We start from the raw sequence: 22,060 nt of genomic DNA on the forward strand, positions 1-22,060 counted from the left end.
TCCAAAAGATGTGCAGGTCAGGTGAATTGGCTATGCTAAATTGCCCGTAATGTTAGGTAAGGGGTAAATGTAGGGGTATGGGTGGGTTACGCTTCAGCGGGTCGGTGTGGACTTGTTGGGCCGAAGGGCCTGTTTCCACACTGTAAGTAATCTAATCTAATCTAATCAATTTCTCTGGTCTACTTGATTATCAGCAATAGATTTCTACAATTGCTTGAAGGATGGATTCAGAGGTAAAATGTCTGACTTTATCCCTGAATTTCTTTGAGAAATGACAACTGAATTGGATAGAGAAGAGCAATGTATAGTTATGCCGTAATTACAGGAGATTCCATAGGTGAAGGAACGGATGGGCATTTTTCTGTAACCATCATTTTAAGTCTCACAAGGTATGTGTGTTGCCACCCTTGTGTCAGTGTAAACAGCATCATAAAGAAGGTGTAGAATATTCTGCAAGTATAAACGAATGAGCTAGAAGTTGTAGTACAAATTAGTACAAATGACATAAAGAGGGCCGGTATTGAGGTCACACAATCAGAACTTCAGAAACTAGAAGGGAGTTTAAAAAAAAGACATCAATTGTAATACTCTTTTTGTTATTCCTAGATCCATGCATCAGAGAGAGTAAAAATAGGAAGATAGGGAAGATCAATGATTGGTTTAGTAGCAAATTTAGTCAAGACTACAAGGATCTTTCAGCAACCTTCAGATATTGGTGATATTGTGGGACATAAAATCTTATTCAAACATTGTAAGGGATTCCAATTCTTCTCTTTTTGACCTCCCTCAAAAGCTACAGTATCATAGACTGCCTAAACAACTGATCCTGCTATGGTGGTCTGCTTTCTTTTCCTAAGTATATTCTTTCCTGGATTCTGGAAACTGCACTCAAGCACTTCGTTACAGACACATCAACTAGTACAGGACCTGGTTTTACTCGTGCATTCTAATTTTGCTCAGCTGCATCACACAAATTCTGCTTGTGCACTTTTCAACTCCCACTTTCCACTGCATTGAAGTATTATTTGCTTCTTCTGAGTCCCTTATACCTTGCAAGTTATTTTTGAACCCTATTTCCAATACTTAGCTGCTCAAACTGGCTCTAATGCCTCCGGGGTGGAGAGATAAATGATAGGCTCTACCTCCATTCATCATGACCAGGGCATCCAAGCCCTCTATTTCTTCCTCTTCTGATGTCCCCAACAGTACCCTTCCACTGACACTCTCATTCCTTTGGCTGAACTGGTCCTCACCCTGAACAATTTCTCCTGTGAATCCTCCCACTTCCTCCAGATAACCATGGGCTCCAGCTACGCCTGTTTCCTTGTTGGCTACGTAAAACAGTCCATCTCTGTAGTCACACCGGTACCACACCCCACCTCTTCCTCCGCTAAAATAGACTCTCATTTATCTCTCCACCCCTGAGGCTCCCAGCCTCATTCATGATGAAGGGCTCCTGCCCGAAACTTTGATTTTCCTGCTCCTTGGATGCTGTCTGACCAGTTGTGCTTTTCCAGCACCACTCTAATCTTGAATAAGAATCAATGGTCTTCTCAGTGGCACGTTTAGTTTAGAGTCAATTTCTTGCTATCTCCATTACCCTCACTGTCTCCAAATGATTGTAACACTGGAACTGCTCTTCAGTGAACCTTAAATTGTTTCTGTGACCAACTGAAAATCTTGCAGCAAGCTCCATCCTTGATCCTAGGCAAATTTATATATAGGCATTATTGTTGCAATTAAAAGTAGCAAACACTGGAATACCTGGCTCACTGAAATTTGCAATATTCATAGATTATTGACATATAGAGCACAATTACATGCCAACTAAATAGATTGCATCACCGATCTATAACAAACAATGAGTAACTCTTAAGTAATACTTACTTCATTTGTAGAGAAAATGAGGTCTGCAGATGCTGGAGATCAGAGATGGAAATGTGTTGCTGGAGAAGCGCAGCAGGTCAGGCAGCATCGAGGGAACAGGAGAATCGACATTTCGGGCATTAGCCCTGAAGAAGGGCTAATGCCCGAAACGTCGATTCTCCTGTTCCCTAGATGCTGCCTGACCTGCTGCGCTTCTCCAGCAACACATTTCCATCTCTTACTTCATTTGTAGGCTAGTTACATTCCAAGGGTTGGTTATCTCAGGTAGCTAGACAACGGGTTTGTGATGCCAAATAATGCCAACACCAGCATAGGTTCAATTCCCACACTGACTGAGATTACCATAAACGTCCCACCTTCTCAACCTTGCCCGTTGTCTGAGTCTGATGACCCTCAAGATAAACTTACTACTAGTCACTTGGTCTACTGAGAGAGTAGCCTGATGGGACTATGGCAACTTTACCTTTTACTTAGTTGCATTCCAACAAGTGGCAGGGCAAGGGAACTAAAATCAGTTGCTTTTTGTTACAAGAGAGATTAAAAAGTGATGAAATATAAAAGGATATACGGTGGTCGATGTCATATGAATTCTGTAATCAAGAACCAAGCCAATAAAATAAGTTGAGTGGGGAAGTGAAGAAGAAAATTAAACTGGTAAGCAGACGATGTAAGCCACTTAGTTCAAAGGTAACAATAATGTTTACCTCGCCAGCTTACATCCCCTGAAAGAAAAAAAACAAAAGTCCCTCTGAAATGGCCTAACAACACGCTCAGTTTTGCTCACTGCAAAATCAAAAAGGATTGAAAGTAAATAGATTGCTCTGTCTCAAACCAGACAACGGAAATGACAATGGCAATTCCAAACCTGTGGATCCTTTGGAGAAATTCTTGCGATCATCTTGGGACTAGGCCTAAAATTAGGAGAGACTTGTCAAGCAATTTCCTGACATTGTCATAATCACAGAATGATATCTTACAGACAAAATCAAAAACACTCGCGTCACCAACTGGATATGTCCTCTTCAACCAGCAGGACAGTCCCACAAAAGGCAATGACAGTGTGGTACACATTTGAGGTGCGAAGCACTGACTCAGGAGCTGGGTAAGGAAACCTCCTGCTGATTACCATCTACCACACAGGTTTGTGGTGGATAGGAAACAAATAAATGGAAAACTGTACTTGAACTCATCCTCAACTTGTCACAGAGACATCTGTTCTTGATAGTATTGATAGGAGTGACCACTACACTTGTAGAAACAAAATCCAACCTACACATTGACAATATCCCATATTGTGTAAATTAAATAAGTTTCAATCAGATCCAGCAATTCAAAACTTGTCATCCATGAGGTGCTATGAGTTATCAACAGCAACAGAATTGTGTTCAACTCCAATGTCTAACGTTGTGGCCTGGCATATTTGAGTCTAAGTAACAGTCTTTGACATGGAACATTATTATTCCCATCAAGCTGAGAGAATAACCGTGGTTACTGAGGAATGAAGGAGGGAATGCCAGGAACAGTAACAGTCAACTTGGTGAAACTGTAACATACAACTAGTTGCCAACAGCGAAAGAAGCATGCATTAAATAGAGCTAAACAATACCACAATCAATAACCAGCCCTAAGCACTGTAATCCTGCTGTATTTAGTCATGGATGGTAGTGATACTTAAATAACTAACCAGAGGAGTAAAGTGCACAGGTACTCTTTTCCTCAATGATAGAGGAGTCCAGCACATCAGTGAAAAAGATAAGACTAATCTATTTGCAACCATCTTGAGCCAGAAATAGCTACTTGATCCATCTCAGCCTTTTCCTAAAGTCCCCGGCATCACAGACACTAGTCTTCAGCCAATTTGATTTACTCCACATGATATCAAGAAGTGGCTACAAGTAATGAATACTTCAAAGGTTGTGAAACTTGATAATATTCCGGTAATAGTAATGAAGACATGCTCCAGAATTAGCCATTAGCTGAGCTGTTACAGTACAGCAATAACACTGGCATCTACCTGAAAATGTAAAAAAGTTGCTATGTTTGTCCTGTCCACAAAAATAAGGCAAATCCAATCTGGATAATTAACCATACTATCAATCTACTCATTATCATCAGCAATTGATAGATGGGGTCATCAAAAATGCTATCAAACGACCTTTACCTGTTCACTGGTGGGCAGTTACATTCTTCCAGGCTTACTCAGTTCCTGGCCTTATTGCAGATCTGGTCCAAACATGGATCAAAAAGCCCACCTCCAAAGGTAAGGTGAGAGTGATTGCTTTTGACATCAAGGGACATTGAACTAAATGTGACACTAAGGAGTCAATGGAGATCAGGTAAAAACAAACCACTAGTTGAAGTCACACCTGAAGTCACAAGCTCCTGGTTGTTGGAGATCATTCATGTATGACAGCATTGCTGCAGGGGTTTCTCAGGGTAGTCTCCCAGACCTAGGCTTCATCCATGGCCTTCCGTTCTTCAAAAGGCCACAAGTAATCATTACTGATGTTGGCAAAATATTCTGTCTCATTCATAACTCCTCAGATATTTAAGCAGTCAGTGTCTATATGTAGCAAGACCCGTACAACATTCAGACTGTCAATCTGTCAATTTGTACTCATGTCCCAATTTGTGTTCATTTCAAATTTTTATAGACGCCAGAGAGAGAAGTTATTCATTCCATGAGTTTAGTCTGAATTCAAACCATAGTTCCAGATATGAAAAGATAACATTTTGCCTGCTTAATAAATGATCTGAGAAAATTTAGTTCATCCTAAAATCTCTCCTCAAGCTGACAAATTAGGTCAACATTAAATTTAATGAGCATGTTTGATATTTGTGTCTTTGATTATCTATCTTTTTCCTGGTTCAGGTCACTCCAGGGAACACTTTGACAAGTAACACTGAGTATTTCCTCAGAGTTTCTGCTACTCTGCTATTGGAAGCGTTGACAGAAATTTTGTGATTTGCTGAGCTATATTAAGAGTTTGCTGATTTTCTATCGTTCAGTCAAGTGAAAGGTTTATATCCAAAATATTGATCTCTTTCCTCCTTACCCATCTGCACATTTCAAGCATTTGAAAATTTTCTTTGATTATTAATAGAGACTTTCTTATTCAATTAAATGTGCCCTTCTATTATAACTCTGTTGTATATTTAAAACATTTCAAAATATTAAATATAAAAACCCACATTTCCCAATATTCATTTGTGAAAAATACATTGCAAAAATGCAATGCATACAATAAACTTGCCAAACTAATCGCTGGGTTGTATTGATTCTATAATAAAGACTTTGCAGTGAAGATGTTTTTGTTCTTCATTTCAGTAATGCCTTATAACAGTGCCCACCACTGTGTTGTTGAAGTAGAAAATTTCCTATTTGTACTAGGAGGAGAAGACCAATGGAATCCAAATGGTAATAACAAACTGCTTGGTACTTCATACTTCATTGTAAAGAGCTTTATTAATATTTTTGGGAACAGAAATAACTGCATCTATATTTGTACATATTTGAAAATAAATAAAATCTGTAACTCTATGACAAGCGATTAAATGCAACAAAAATTATGGGATCACTTAACTTGCAATCGGAGCAATTTTATTTCCTTATTGTAATTTTAATTTTAATTGGTGCCATATGTAAATAGCAATGTGTTCTTCTATTTGGAGTGAAATACGTTTCTAACAGCTGCTCATACAGCATATATTTTAAGCTATCTAAAAGGAAAGTTTGATTTACAGGCTGGTCAGCAGACCATGTACTTAATGTAGAAGCAGTTTGTACACCAACAAGCTGGAAATGGCCTCCCTTCCTTCGAAATGCTGATTTAAGAAAAGGATAGCACCAGCACTAAAGCTGTAGATGAAATGAGATTATCTGTGAGGAAAATGTTAAGGAACAGTACATAGCAGGCTGAAAATTTCAGGTTGGCTGTCATCACCGATTGTCCTCTAATCTCAGCAGCTGTACAACCAGAAAGTTCCCATTCGGCCAGGAGAAGTTGGCATTTGAAAGACTCCCCTTCACTTAAGTTGAAAAGTGTGGTGCTGGAAAAACGCAGCAGGCCAGGCAGCATCCGAGGAGCAGGAGAATCGACGTTTTGGGCATAAGCCCTTTCTCAGGAAGCCCTGAAGCATAAGCCCTGAAGAAGGGCTTATGCCCGAAACGTCGATTCTCCTGCTCCTCGGATGCTGCCTGACCTGCTGCGTTTTTCCAGCACCACACTTTTCAACTCTGGTCTCCAGCATCTGCAGTCCTCACTTTCTCCCATTCACTTAAACAAACCATCCCCATAAAAACTGAGAAGCAGCGTTGCTCATCACAGTAAACCACTTGTAAAGAAAAGAATTCTGATCAGGGCTACCTTAAAAAGCAGAAAGTAATAAGCTTCAATAATTGGGAATGCAGAAACAAAGATCTTTGGCTGTCAATCACAAATAGACTCAAAATTGAAATTAGTGCATTGTCCTTGTGTTCATTAGGCATCAAAATACAGCTTTGTTAATTGAGACTGACAGAAAAGTACAGCTTTGGACTACCTTATATCTGAGGCACAGATCTACAGTCTCCAGATAGTCAGAGGTGTGACTGTGGCCCAACATGCCTCTGCCAGCACACCTCTGAAATCCCAATCTGCTGACTCTGTGGAAGTTGCCTGGGAAGTTTTAGCTTCCAATGGGAAATTCTTCTGCTCCCTGGGAGCCTCTGCAAAAACCTCCAATTATAACTTGTTCATAATGTTCGGAGTGTTCCAACTTACTGGGATAGCAACCCAGAAAATGTGAGATAGAAGCATCACCTCACTCCTGGGTAACTATAACACTGGTCTCCATAGTAACCCCCTTGACACCAGACTCATCTCGACTCAAAATAAGACAAAGAACTGCTGGAAATCTGAAACAAAAACAGATATTGCAGGAGAAACTCAGTAGGGCTGATTACAAGGATCCGAAGAAGGGTCACTAGAATGGAAATGTTAACTTTGCTTTCTCTCCACAGATGCTGCAAGACCTGCTGAGTTTCTCCAGCAACTTCTGTTTTCGTTTCACCTTTAACACAACCTGACAAGACTATACCACCCGACTCCCCTCCTCACCCTCCAATTCCTGCCCCAACTTTCCTTCCTGACCCAACCTGGCTAGCCCCCTGACTTTCGGATCCCTGCCCTAACCCAATCCAGAGTGACTGTCTAGCTTACAAACCCCTCCCAATCGCTATCCTATCCTACTATGTAGCTATCTGCACCCTACTCACTTACCTCAATCCCAATTACCTTACCCAACACTTAGTTGATCTTGCACTTGCACACTTAGTTGATCTTCTCCCAATCTGCTACCCACTTATTTCATCCATCCTACCCACTCACTCACCCATTTTTTTCCCCACTATCATTTACTAACTTGCTAAGAAGCTGTTTAAATGTCCCGATGCTTGTGGACACAGCAGAAGACAGCAGTTAGTGTCATAAAAGAAGCCTTGGTTAATTGCCTTTCTCCTTATAATTCAGGTCTGCAAGTTCTACATTTCTGAAGAAGCCAGGACTGGAAGGCCTGACCAGAAATGTGGAACTCAACTTTAGTACAAAAAAGTAGGAGCATTGCAGCAATCTGATAGTGATTGATTCAGGCCTTAGAAAATAAAAAGTTTGTAGCTATCAATGAATTATGAACGCACCACAAAATGTGCATGTCTATCTTTTTCACTAGTCGCTTAGATATTCCTTAGGCTTTGAATGTAACATTCCAAGTAATGCTGAATTGCTACCAAAATCCAGAAACTTTTCTATCAAGATTGATGTAATTAGTCCAACAGTTGAACTTTTTAATCATGTCATTGGAAATGAATGGGATACTGATTTTGATTATGTAACAGGAATCTTGTTTAGATTAAAACTCTCATGGTGTCTTAGTATCTCATAGTATGCATCTGTAACATGTTTAATTCATTTGTTTTAAACAGGGAAACACAGCACTAATTTTGTTAGCCGGTATGATCCTAGATTTAACAGCTGGATACAACTCCCACCTATGCAGGAAAGGTAATACTTTATGATACTTCAGAAATATTTAATACTTTAATACCACACACAGTTGAGGAGCTCATCATAAAGTATATCATTGGACTTTTTGTCTACATATGTAGGTATATTTGTCACAAACTATTGTCATCTGGTAGGTAATAAATTGAACAAACTAATTGGAAATCATGCTTCATTTGGACATTACAAAAAGGCTACCTTTTTATTTGTCTATCTGATCCAGCTCAAAGGCTGCCTTCTGAGACTGCTTTAATTCTACATTGTTAGATTATTGTTCATATTAATTTTATATTTTTAGATGCTGTCCATTCCAAATGTTTACTCTTAGCTTGTTGTCCACGTCAAGACTGCTTTCTTATGTGATGCTTCAGCCATTGAGCCAAAGCTAGTCAAAAACAAGTACCTATCTATTCTAGTTGTTCTCTTTTTATTAATGCCATCTTTCTACTTTCTTGGATTGCTGTACAATTCAATAACTTAGTTTGGATTATTGTCCAGTCTGAGACCTGCATTTTTTTATCTCCATCTCAACTCAAAATCTGTATTTGTTCACAATAAGCCGGTCTAAGAATAGCATTATTGATCTGTTGTGTTAATAATAATGGCATTCTTCCAACAATGATCAATCCAATTTTTAATTATTGCCTATTTCAAAGTCTTTTTTCTGTGGCCTGCAGGAGCTTTGATATTTGTGGTGTTTATGTAGTTGTTTTGAGACATACATTAAAAAGACTTGACTTTGTACTGATCAAAATAACACACCATAATTTGAAATTCCAGGAATAGAATCCTAGAAATATGTTGATTCCAGAAATCTAAATTGAGGATAAAGCTGAGAGAATGAATCTAGGCAATTACTGTACTAAACTAACAAATCTGTTTTATAAACCATAGAACCTGCCTTCTTGGGTGACTTTTTTTCAGAAGTGAGAAGATGGTCATGTTCAGCTTTATATACTTTAATACTTTATAAAATGAATTCATGATTATATGTTGGATGTTTAATTAAAACTAAGACATGATGATCTCACAAAGCAACTTACCATGACATGAATACAAATTCATCAAATGGAGATGTCTAGCTATTTTAGTGTACACAAGAGTGAGTGTCTTGCTGAAATAATCAGTATATTTAGTACAGTTCTGGCTTTACTTCAGATTTACAATTACAAAATCATCACTTTTAATTACCTTGTGGAGTGAAGTTTCCTGAATATTAGCTAGCCACTGCCCGTTATACCACATAAACCGAACTCTTATCACAACCCCATGAGATGAAGATGATGGAATGGGTCTTCAAGGAATGGTTTACGAGATAACAGAATGGAACTTTATAGTCAGAGCTTCTGATGTTTATGGCCAGTCTGAAAAATCACAACAAAGTATAGATTTGAGGGCAGCTTAGAGTAAATGCAATTTATTATGTTTGTTTGAAAACAATAACCATGTATGCAAAAGCACACACAAAAATCTGGCAATTTATATAATTTTAATAGAACAGCAATGCTCACACTATAGTTAATATGTCCCAAAGAAAACCACTTGCAATTTTTGAATTTAAGTGTTATGACACGGGGTAAACCCCTCTGCTAATTTAATTTCTCTGCACAGAAAAGCTTACCTCGCCATGTAATTTGTTTAAGTATGAGTGACAAAGAGCTACTCAAATCCCACTACTTAAAGAAAAAAATAACAATTTATTCTTTAACTCCAAGAAAAGAGAACATTAAGTAACAACTATCTACCTCCTTTGTCTGATCGATTTATCTACTTCCCACTCTACAGCAATGTATTGATCTGATAAAACACCCAGATTAGGTTAACAAAAAAAATCAAGTTTCAAAACCAACCAGCTGTCGATCTTCCCTTTGTATCTTCCAGTCTTCATCTCTTCAGTACTCTGCTTCACAGATCTTTCATGGATAATGGTACCTTTCAGAGAGCAGTTCTGCGGGCAGTCTGTATTGGTGCTCTTTGCCTCTCTGGCTAGCTGTTCAAAATGCCATCTGCTGCATTCACAAACTCCACACACCCCTCCCACAACATCCTCACCTTCAAAAATACTGGCAGAATCAATAAAATCCAACTCCTTATGTGAACGGAATCATTTGGTAGCATCTGGTTGTGTTGTTGGGGCTGCATAGATGGCGTAAGACCATGCTGTATCTTCTAAATTATTAGTTTGCAACACTTGCTCAATAAGGAGACCATGTCTGCTATTAGAAAGACACCCTGGAGTCCCAGTATTATAGAGGACTTAGGCTGCAAGTCATTGATGTCTGCTTAAAGACCTCAATTGGTGATAAGGTGAGAAGCTTGACCATGAACCTTTCTGTCTAGAACTTCATTCTGGCAGAGGCAAGAAGGCAGTATGGTTCAGGCATAACCTGACTATGCTTTATTAAATGACTTAGCAAGTTCAAAGGGCCCTATGGCTTACACCTGCTCATATTTCTTATGTTCTAACAGTTTTAAAAATGACTTTTATCTGATATAGGCTGATGGTTTGGACATTTCGGGCATGAGCCCTTCTTCAGGCTCATGCCCGAAACGTCGATTCTCCTGCTCCTTGGATGCTGCCTGACCTGCTGCGCTTTTCCAGCAACACATTTTCAGCTCTGATCTCCAGCATCTGCAGTCCTCACTTTTTCCTCCTTGATGATTTGGACAGCCAGCTATAGATCCTTTAAAAACAGCTGCAGTGTTGGCTTTAAGTGAGCAATGAGTCTGCTAGTCCAGTTTTGAGGCCACCAATGATGGTTGTTTAACTCAGTTAAAGTTACTCCCTGTTGTTTTATCACTTATTCTTCAGGTGCCTCCCATCAAGGTTTACTTTTTAATAGCAAATAGCAAGCTCCCCACCTACTGCTTGGTGAATACCAACGGTGGCGGGATGAGACCCTCAAATGGACAATAATTGAAGAGAGACAGGAAGTTAGTGGGGTCCCCAGCCATCATTCTCCAGCCGGATTAAACAACTCTGCCAGTAGTCTCACTATAGGGAAGAACATTAAATTACACCCACTGATAAATTTCCACTTAACTTTTACTTGCTCAAGGAATGTGGGCAGTACTGGCTGAGCCAGTATTTATTGGCCGTTTTTAGTTACCCCTGAGAGCGTGGTGAGGTAAGCTGCCTTTGAGAACCGCTGCCATCTATCAGCTGTCTGCATAGCTATAATGCTGTTTGGTGGCAAGAGTGATGTTCCAGGATTTGGGGGAAGAACAAAATATAAGCAAGAAACCTAAACGGGCAATCAGAAGCTTCCCAAAGTGTGATGAAAATGTACAAATTTCTACCATAACAGAGTGGCTGAGGCAACACAGTTAATGAATCACCAGAATGAATAGGAATGCATGTCCCACAAAATTCTTATAAACCACTGTTGTGCTATAGTCCCAGCAGATGATGTGCCAGCCTGAATCCATTTGAAGCAGGAAATCTCACTTCCATGAGATTGAGAGCTTCAAATGTTATGGGTTGTTTGACTCTCAGAATGAGCAGCTGACTGGCAATCTTCCAGTCTTCTAAATTCACATTACTAATGGGAAACATTACCAACCAGCAGCACATGGATTTATGACCATTTACATTTAAAATCAGAAAATAATACGTCTTTCTGATAGGTGTTTTATAATCTGATTTTTAATTGTATTGTAGGCGAGCAAGTTTTTATGCCTGCTTTCTGGATAAACATTTGTACGCGATTGGTGGAAGGAACGAAACAGGTTATTTGTCAAGTGTTGAATGTTACAATCTGGAAGCCAATGAATGGTGCTACTTGTCCTCTCTTCCTCAGCCCCTGGCAGCACATGCTGGTGCAGTACACAATGGAAAGATTTACATATCAGGTACCTTTTACAATTTTAGATTAATTATTTTCCTGCTGATTGAATTTTAAATTAAGAAATTGTTTAAAGGTGCTGATTTACTTCCTTTATTGTTCTTACTCCTGTCTCTCAGTAAAGTTGCTGCACCATAAATTAATCTTTGATAGGCAGGATTCAGCTGGTGTTTCACTGCATTCTGCACTGCTAATTCACTACATTCTGTTTTAAATTATTTGATTTTTTTTAACCTTTCAAACCAGCCAAAGACCAGCAGATAAAGAAAACAAAAGCAGAAATTAATCAAAATGATCACAGGTCAGACAGTACCTGTGGATAGATGACCACTTGTCAACCAGAAATGCTAACTGGGAGTGCAGTCTTGGGTAAGTTCCTGGTTTGCACACTTATCTCAGGAGAAGCAGCCTAAAAGATCAGGTTTGCATTCCAGAGCACAAACTGGGATCAGGTCCGCCGTCCCCTAATGTTCAAAAATAGCCAAAAGAGTTGCCAACTGCAAAGGTCAACTTGTCTTCTCTGAATCCTTATTTTTTTATTCATTCATAGGATGTGAGTTTCACTGGCTGAGCCAACATTTATTGCCTATCCTTCATTGCCCTTGAGGACAGGATGCTGAGCTGCCTTCTTGAACCATTTGGTGTAGGAACACCCACAATGCCTTTAGGGAGGGAGTTCCACAGTCTTTATCCAGTGACACCAAAGATGACATATTTCCAAGTCAGGGTGGTGAGTGATTTGGAAGGAACTTGCAGGCAGTGGTGTTGCTGTGTATCATCTGCCCATGTCCTTCTCGATAGTGGTGGTTGTGGGTTTGGAAGCTGCTGTCAAAGGAGTATTAATGAATTTTTGCAGTGCACCTTGTAAGTGGTACACACTGCTGCACATTGGTGGTACACTTTGAGCATTGTATTAAAAAAATTGATGTTTGTATATATGGTGCCAACCAAATGGGATGACTGACCTCCAACAACCACCTTCCTATGTACCAGGTATGACTCCAACCAGCAGTTTTTTTTAAACATTTATTGCTATTGATTCCAGTTTGGCCAGGACTCCTTGATGCCATTCTTAGTCAAATGCAGTCTTGATGTGACTTCCACCTCCCCTCTGGAATTCAGCTGTTTTGTCGCAGTTTGAACCAAGGCTGTGATGAGGTCAGGAGCAGAGTGGCCCTGGCAGAACCCAAACTGGGCTTTACTGAACAGGTTATTGCTGAGTAGATACTGTTTGAAAGAACTGTTGGTAACACCTTCCATCACTTTACTGATAATCGAGAGTAGAGGGATGGAATGTATTTGGCTGAGTTAGATATGTCCTTTTTGTTGGACACAGGACATACCTGACTATGTTCCCACATTGTCAGGTAGATGCTATTGAACATAAAGCTTGCAATTCCTCAGTTTAACTCTGACAGATCTAAGTTAACAGAAAACACAAAGCAAGTTTCTGTACTTACACCAATTACTATTTATTACACATAAATAGATTCCATTCACAGGTAAACAATTATGAACTGTTAGTTTATAATTTTCCTTGTTTCCCCTTCTAAGAAACCCTTTCTACTCACATTCGGACAGACAAAAAAAAGTCATTATGGGTGGAGGGGATAAAAATACTGTAAAACAGTTCAATGGTATCAGTCCTTAGGGATGGGTTCCTTTTGTTTGGTAAATCCTTTAGTTTTCCCAGCTTTTCCTTCATGGTTCTTTTACTTCTTCTTCACAGTGGGGCTTGTTTACAAATTATAACATCTCTGACTGAATGGTTAAAAGCAACATCTTATAGCAACTTTTGTGGGAAGAAACAACTGGTTTTCTTTCAATTCCTTCATTTTACTGGAGACGTGCATGCACGTGTGCGTATACACACACATGCGCGCGCACACACAAAATTATCACATAATCTGCCACTCCACGCTACCTATTGTTAGTTACTAACAGTCCCAATTACAGCTATGCATCCTCCCAGCCAGATCATTATCGACTCTTCTGTCTGTCCAAACTGTTCTCTCTCTTTGGAATATATCACTATCTATCATTTACTGCTTATCTCTCTCCCCCCCCCCCCCTTCCTATCTTCTGCAGGTAACCTGACATTCTCCTAGCTACCATCAGTTCTGAGGGAGGGTCACTGGATCGAAACGTTAACTTTGTTTTTGCTTCGCACATGCTTCCTGATCTGACAATAGACAATAGACAATAGATGCAGGAGTAGGCCATTCAGCCCTTCGAGCCTGCACCGCCATTCAATATAATCATGGCTGATCATTCCTAATCAGTATCCTGTTCCTGCCTTATCTCCATAACCCTTGATTCCACTATCTTTGAGAGCTCTATCCAACTCCTTCTCAAATGAATCCAGTGAGTGGGCCTCTACTGCCCCCTGTGGCAGAGCATTCCACACAGCCACCACTCTCTGGGTGAAAATGTTTCTCCTGAGCTCTGTCCTAAATGGTCTACCCCGTATTTTTAAGCTGTGTCCTCTGGTTCGGCACTCACCCATCAGTGGAAATATGTTTCCTACTGCCAGAGTGTCCAATCCTTTCATAATCTTATACGTCTCAATCAGATCCCCTCTCAGTCTTCGAAACTCAAGGGTATACAAGCCCAGTCGCTTCAGTCTTTCGGCGTAAGGTAATCCTGCCATTCAGGAATTGACCTCGTGAACCTACGCTGCACTCCCTCAATAGCCAGAATGTCTTTTCTCAAATTTGGAGACCAGAACTGCACACAGTACTCCAGGTGTGGTCTCACCAGGGCCCTGTACAGCTGCAGAAGCACCTCTTTGCTTCTATACTCAATTCCTCTTGTTATGAAGGCCAGCATGCTGTTAGCCTTCTTCACTACCTGCTGTACCTGCATGCTTGCCTTCATTGACTGGTGTACAAGAACACCCAGATCTCTCTGTACTGCCCCTTTACATAAATTGATTCCATTGAGGTAGTAGTCTGCCTTCCTGTTCTTGCTACCAAAGTGGGTAACCATACATTTATCCACATTAAACTGCATCTGCCATGCATCTGCCCACTCCCCAGGTCGCCCTGTAATCTCTTAACATCCTCATCACTTTTCATCCTGCCACCCAGCTTTGTATCATCAGCAAATTTGCTAATGTTATTGCTGATACCATCTTCTATATCATTAACATATATTGTAAAAAGCTGTGGCCCCAGCACGGATCCCTGCGGTATCCCACTGGTCACTGCCTGCCATTCCGAAATGGAGCCGTTTATTACTACCCTTTGTTTCCTATTAGCCAACCAATTTTCAATCCAATCTAGTACTTTGCCCCCAATACCATGCACCCTAATTTTACTCACTAACCTCCTGTATGGGACTTTATCAAAACCTTTTTAAAAGTCCAGGTACACTACATCTACTGGATTTCCCTCGTCCAACTTCATAGTTACATCCTCAAAAAATTCAAGAAGATTAGTCAAGCATGATTTCCCCTTCATAAATCCATGCTGACTCTGTCCTATCCTGTTACTACTATCCAGATGTGCAGTAATTTCATCCTTTATAATAGACTCCAGCATCTTTCCCATCACTGAGGTCAGACTAACTGGTCTATAATTACCTGCTTTCTCTCGCCCACCTTTCTTAAAAAGTGGTATAACATTAGCCACCCTCCAATCCTCAGGAACCGACCCCGAATCTATTGAACTCTGGAAAATAATCACCAACGCATCCACGATTTCCCGAGCCACCTCCTTCAGTACCCTGGGATGCAGACCATCAGGCCCCGGAGACTTATCAACCTTCAGACCGAACAGCTTCTCCAACACCAAATCCTGGCAAATATAAATTCCCTTAAGTTCAGGTCCTTCAGCCACTGTTACCTCAGGGAGATTGCTTGTGTCTTCCCAAGTGAACACAGATCTGAAGTACCCATTTAATTCCTCTGCCATTTCTTTGTTCCTAGTAATATATTCCCCTGTTTCTGTCTTCAAGGGCCCAATTTTTGTCCTAACCATTTTTTTGCCTTGCATATACCTAAAAAAGCTTTTACTATCCTCCTTTATATTATTGGCCAGTTTACCTTCGTACCTCATTTTTCCTCTGCGTATTTCCTTCTTAGTAATCCTCTGTTGCTCTTTAAAAGCTTCACAGTCCTCAGTTTTCCCACTTATCTTAGCTATGTTCTACTTTTTCTCTTTTAACCTTATATGTTTCTTTACTTCCCTCATCAGCCACGGCTGCCCATGCCTCCTCCTGGGATCTTTCTTCCTTTTAGGAATGAACTGATCCTGAAACTTCTGCATTATACACAGAAATATCCGCCATTGTTCCTCCAATGTCATCCCTGCTAAGGTATTGCACCATTGAACCTTGGCCAGCTCCTCCCTCATAGCTCCATAATTCCCTTTATTCAACAGAAGTACTGTCACTTCCGACTGTACCCTCTCCCTCTCAAATTGCAGATTGAAGCTTATTGTATTATGGTCACTACTTCCCAATGGCTCCTTCACTTCGAGGTCTCTGACCAATTCTGGTTCATTACACAATACCAGATCCAGAATTGCCTTCTCCCTGGTCGGCTCCAGCACCAGCTGCTCTAAGAATCCATCTCTGAGGCACTCCACAAAGTCTCTTTCTTGTGGCCCAATACCATCCTGATTCTCCCAGTCTACCTGCATGTTAAAATCCCCCATAACAACTGTAGTGACATCTTTCCGACAGGCCAATTTCAGCTCCTGATTTAACTTACATCCGACATCTGCTGAGCTTTTCCAGCAACGTCTGTATCAGACAAGAAGTGCAGTCTAAATTTCTAGCTTCTCTACATTGTTTGTGGTCTTCTGTCTAAAAGCTTACATTCATCCACTAAACTGGTGCTGTTTAAATGCAGTAATCTTAAAGTACAGTCTATTTAAAGGGACAAAAAGGGCAAAGTTAAATGATTTGAAGAAAGACTATAACAAAAGAGGAAGTTTAGAAGAATATTAATACTATTAGAAGATTGGGACATATAAACTTCACAGTTTAAATTTTCAACCTGCAACCAAAATACCAATTTTTTTTTAAATGTAAAGGACACGTGCTTTGAGCCATGAAAGGCAAGAGAACATTCATTTTGACCTGAAAACAGTGAGGTACTTTCAACTTGGCCACATTTGCTGGGGTTGGGGGAAACCAATAGAAGCAGAAAAACCACCATTTCAATCATTAGAAAAGCAGGAAAACTCATATAAGCATTACATCAATACAATATCCCATGTAATACAATTCAAGCTTGAAAGAAGTAACACAGTACAGATTTGCTAGTTAACTGAATTAAATGCTTCATTGGAAGAATTTCATGCTGTTGCCAAAATGTAGAATTTAAAAGCTTGCAGATAAAGAAAATACTGCAAAATTTCAATACTAGAGTGTAAGAGTTTGAAGACACTTTAAGATTACTGCATTTAAACAGCACTGATTTAGTGGATGAATCAAACTTTTAGACAAACGACCACAAACTAATGGAGAAGCTAGAAATTTAGAACAGCTTTACAAGAATAAGAATAAACAAACATAAAAAGAAGAAATAGATGAAAAAACACTTCCAAAAAAGATTCAATGTCAGAGGTGGGCAAAAAATGACATGGGATTTCACATAGTGGACATAACATTTCTTGAGATATAGAATTGTTTCAAAATTAATAATAAATCTAAGGATGACCAAATTAATGCACTATTTCTTTCAACAGCGAATGACATGAAAAATCATCAAAATACTAAAGAAGCCACAGATAGTTTTCACGATGTTTTAAAAAGCTTCTGGTAATTACTTCAGTCTGAGGACAAATAAAATTGTTGAACAAACAAGATTTAACAGAAAGTTTCAGCTTTCAGGCAAATCCATGAATAATTGAATTAATGATTAGGTGATATACCTCCTTTAGGAAAAAAAAATCTTAGCATTCTGAAGGGAATTTAGACAGTAAACTGAAATTAGTGAATCATACAACTCAGGTTTCATAGATTTTTATTTAAATCAATGGACGTCTTGTTAATTTTAAGGTTGATAAGGAAACAACTGTCACTCTCCTGGCCAATTAGATACCATAGCTGAAGAAACCGATGTTACGAGGATATAAGGTGAAAATCTAATTTTTGTGGAATGAATCCTAAAATTAAGGGCATGCTGCAAGTAACTGTGCAACACAAACAGCATATGGGGTGGCAGAGTGGCTCAGTGGTTAGCACTGCTGCCTCACAGCATGAGGGACCCAGGTTTGATTCCAACCTTGGGTGACAGTCTGTGTGGAGTTTGAATGTTCTCCCTGTGTTTACATGGGTTTCTTCCAGGTACTCTGGTTTCCTCACACAGTCCAAAGATGTGCAGGTTTGGTGGATGGCCATTCTAAATTGCCCTGTGCTGTGCAGGGATGCATGGGCTAGGTGGATTAGCTGTGGGAATTGCAGGGATAGAGTGGTACTCTCTTCAGAGTGTCTGTGTGAACTTGATGGACTAAATGGCCTGCTTCCATACTGTAGGGATTCTATGAAAGTTGAAAATGTTTATGTCATTTGCAATCAACTCTTCTCACTTTTGAGCCAACATGTGTGACTTGGCCTCAATATTCTTGCATTAACAGAAGGAGTTTGACTAATTCCTTGAGAACATGTGGATCAAAAACAAACATGTTCAGACAACATGTCAGAATAGTTCATTGGATTTCCTAGACCCATACTGACATTGAGATGACCTATGTTGAAATAACAGAATTATTTCATGCTGTCAACAGGAAGTAGATTTTGCACACTGTTGAAATATTCCCATTCCTATCATCAGCAAAGAGCATTTCGATCGCTGAATTGTCAGTGCCAATGACAGAGGTGCTGCTAAGTGATCAACAATCTACAGTAATGCGACTGAAGATGTGAAAATGACTAGTTCACCAAAAAGAATGAAAGCATTCAACTTAATGAAGAAGCTGAAGAATGTAGATACATAAACAGATTGAAAGTAAAGATTTGCATGTATAAAATGGAAATGAGCTGCATAGAACTTCATGGATACCAAAACAATGTTCATAGATTCGGAATATAGTTTTAAAAAAAAGAAACACATGGCTTGAACATCCAAAAGTAAACGCCAGTTCAAACCATAAACAATTGGCTGATCCAGAAATCCAGGATACTGCAAGGAAAAAAGCATGTGTTGTAAAAGTGCAGTCATCTTCCATAATAAACACTTGTGAGATTAAAGAAATCCGTTTGTGATGTTACCATGCAATAAAATATACTCCCCTATATAAAACAAGCGCGTTTTCCCGGTAAGTCTTTCCAGCAGTTTATCTCTACCAGTGATAATAAAGCAACACACTAGACCCATCGGATAAACCAGAACGTACCTCAATCACAAGCCATGTGCCTTCTACAAGATGCAATGCAGAAACTCACCAAGGCTTCATCTACAACACTTCCAAATTGGCAATCTCTACTGCCTAGAACAACACAGGTACCAGATGAATGGAAGCACCTTCATCTTAAAGTTCCACTCCAAGCCACATACCATCCTGACATGGAACTATATCACTGTTCCTTCACAGTTGCTGGGTGAAAATCCTGGAAGCTACTTGCTAATGTCCCTGTATATGTACCTACTCTCCCATGGTTGAAGAAGGTGCTAACCACCACCTTCTCGGGGACAATGTGAGATAGTCAATAAAAGTTGCCTTAGTAGTAATATCCTCGTGCCAGGAATTATAAAAAAACTGTTGAGTTATTCAAAATCATGAGGCTTCTAGAGACAGTCAATTGAAACAGTTCCCATTGACAGAAGAATCACAAAACAAGAGAATTCACTTTAAGATTTTGGGAGAAGAGCCAAAGCTAGCAAGTGGAAAAACAATGTTATGCGTTGTGCAATTACAATTTGGAACGTACTGTCTGAAAGGGAGACTGGGCAGATTCAATCAAGATTTTCAAATGGAGTTAGGTAATTATATGAAGGGGGAAAGAATTGCATGAAAATTGAGAAAAGGTAGGACCAGCTGAATTGTTCTTGCCTTTTGTGCTGTATCTTTTGATTCTATTATCAGTTTAAGTGAGCAGAGAATTAAATACTGATCAACACATCCTACAAGTTCCTCACTGCAAGCACTCAATCAGGAAATTCACTGAATAAATTTATTATAAAACCTTGGGTGAGCTTAGGTGGATCATCATGACATTGAGGTGAATTTATTCTGCTCGTGATCTGTACTGCACTGTAAAAGAAAGACATTGAAAAGAAGCCTCACTGTGAATGGAGCTAAATATCAGAATTCCATTTTAAAGCAGACGTAGCAGAGTAGACAGTAATGTCAAATTTTACAATCCTTGTCCTGACTAGACTGGCACAATTTACTATATACAACATGGATCTATCTGATGGTTGCAGAACAGGTGGAACCCATGTTTTGACCATGTTTTTGAGTCCCATTGGAATTAAGTCACAATCAAGTTGTTTTACTAGCTGCTGCGGTGTTCCAGCAGAGGGAATGCCAGCAAGGATTTCTTCTGCATTGCAGATGTCCTGCCTCTGAAGTTTTTTTGGCCAGTCAGAGGTTGACAGCTTTCCAGTACTGGCAATGCTACTAGGAACACATTAGGCCTCAGAATGAGGATCCTCACTGGAGCCCCCGAACACAGTGTAAAGGATTAATGAGTATATCTTCATTAGATAGGCTACATCATTGGGTATGGATGTAGCATCATATGACTTCTGGGCTTTGGTTCTCTCTCAAGGTGTTGTGTGAAGTCTTGTCTGATGCATTGTTAGCTTTTACCATGTTGAATAATAAGTAATGATGGCTGTTAAACAAGCCTTTTTTTTATTTGTTTATGGATTTTGGGCTTCACTGGTTGAACAGAATTTATTGCCATTTCTAATTGGTCTGAAGAAGATGGTACTGAGCTACCTTTTTGAACAGCTACAGTCCTTGTAGTATAGGAACAACCACAGTTCTGCTAGGAAGAGAGTTCTAGAATTTTGACCCAGTGATAATGATGATACAGGAATATAGTAATAAGTGAGGGTGGTATGTAGAACTTTCAGATAGTTTCTCTACTGCTCTTGTCCTCGTTGGTGATAGAGGTTACAGGTTTGGAAGGTGCTGTTGAAGAAGTCTTGGTGAGTTACTATGCTACCTTTGCCAGCAAAGCTCCCATAAATGAATAAAAAAAAAACCTAACGATATTGGATAATTCAACAGTCCATCCTCCAATAGATTACTTGATTGCTGTGGCACCATTTCAAGGAATTGCAGTGTCTCCATGAAGTTTTTCAATTCATGGCATCTGCTAATAAGATGTGGTTGGCTTTCATGAGTAAACAGAGTCAATGGCTTCACTTATGCAAGATGTGAATGAGATTTTGCAAAAATCACCAGCTGCAGCTTGGAAGGAACTGAATGCATAACATTTCAAATAACTCTGCGCATCCACACAGGCAGACACAATGAGCAAAGATGGATTCTAGATATGTAATGTGCATTTAAATTATTAACAGAAATACAAGAAGAAAATCATGTGTTTAAATTTCAATCCTTTAAGATGTATACATTTCAGGCCTGGATGTGTTATCTGTTGTGGTTTTCCTTCAGAATAATTAAATTTGGGATTCTCTGGGTTTCCAGACAAAGCTGTAGCCAAGTTTCTGCAGAGGTGAATCTTTGTAGGCGAAAATAAATGAGTGCCTCTCTCACTCAAAAACTAAAGAAAGACAGATATTGCTGGCAAAACTCAGCTGTTCTCAGAATTTCTTTCAATGAAGAGTCTCAAGTCTCGAAATGTTAACTCAGCTTTTTTCCCTCTCTCACAGTGCCTGGGTGGTGAGACAGAGTTCTATTCTTTTTCCTGGAGAACGATCCCTGTTTTATTCTGTTAGTTTCCAGACTGCCTTGTTTCTGGCTGGGTCTTGGAGTAATAAGATTTGTTATGTAAGCATATGATCAATATCTCTATTGCAGATACAAATGATTTGAAGGTAGAATCCATTACTGCACACTGGAAGATGAATAGTGGCTATTCACACCCCATTTATGGTAAACTGGTTTCTCTGCAGCTCCCTTTATTAAGTGATGAGGCCACAAGCACTACACCGGGGAGGACAATTCATTTTGAGTTTTGTTAAATACTCAGTCAATGGGTAATGTAAAATTCACAAAATGAGTTGGGAAGTAATATGTGTGATTTATACGTATTTTAATATCATTTAGTTTAGAGGTTGGATTGGAGCAAGTGGCATATGGTTTTGGTCTTTGTGTCTGAAATTAACTTGTAGGTATTTCTGTAGCCATTGTGATTTAT

The 22,060-nt window shown here is 39.5% G+C and overlaps 1 protein-coding gene across 2 annotated transcripts in view; it reads left to right on the top strand.

The window, feature by feature from the left end:
- Positions 1–22,060, top strand: part of klhl14 (kelch-like family member 14) — a 220,675-nt gene that overhangs the window by 169,953 nt on the left and 28,662 nt on the right. For both annotated transcript variants that reach the window (XM_043688270.2, XM_043688269.2), the window contains exons 4-6: positions 5,216–5,305; positions 7,850–7,928; positions 11,590–11,780. In XM_043688270.2, the coding sequence (XP_043544205.1) occupies positions 5,216–5,305; positions 7,850–7,928; positions 11,590–11,780 (360 nt within the window). The remainder of the gene's footprint in view (positions 1–5,215; positions 5,306–7,849; positions 7,929–11,589; positions 11,781–22,060) is intronic.

Source organism: Chiloscyllium plagiosum, unplaced genomic scaffold, assembly GCF_037043375.1.
Source record: "Chiloscyllium plagiosum isolate Xiang-an unplaced genomic scaffold, Cpla_swu_hap1 HiC_scaffold_4, whole genome shotgun sequence".
NCBI classification, from domain to species: domain Eukaryota; kingdom Metazoa; phylum Chordata; class Chondrichthyes; order Orectolobiformes; family Hemiscylliidae; genus Chiloscyllium; species Chiloscyllium plagiosum.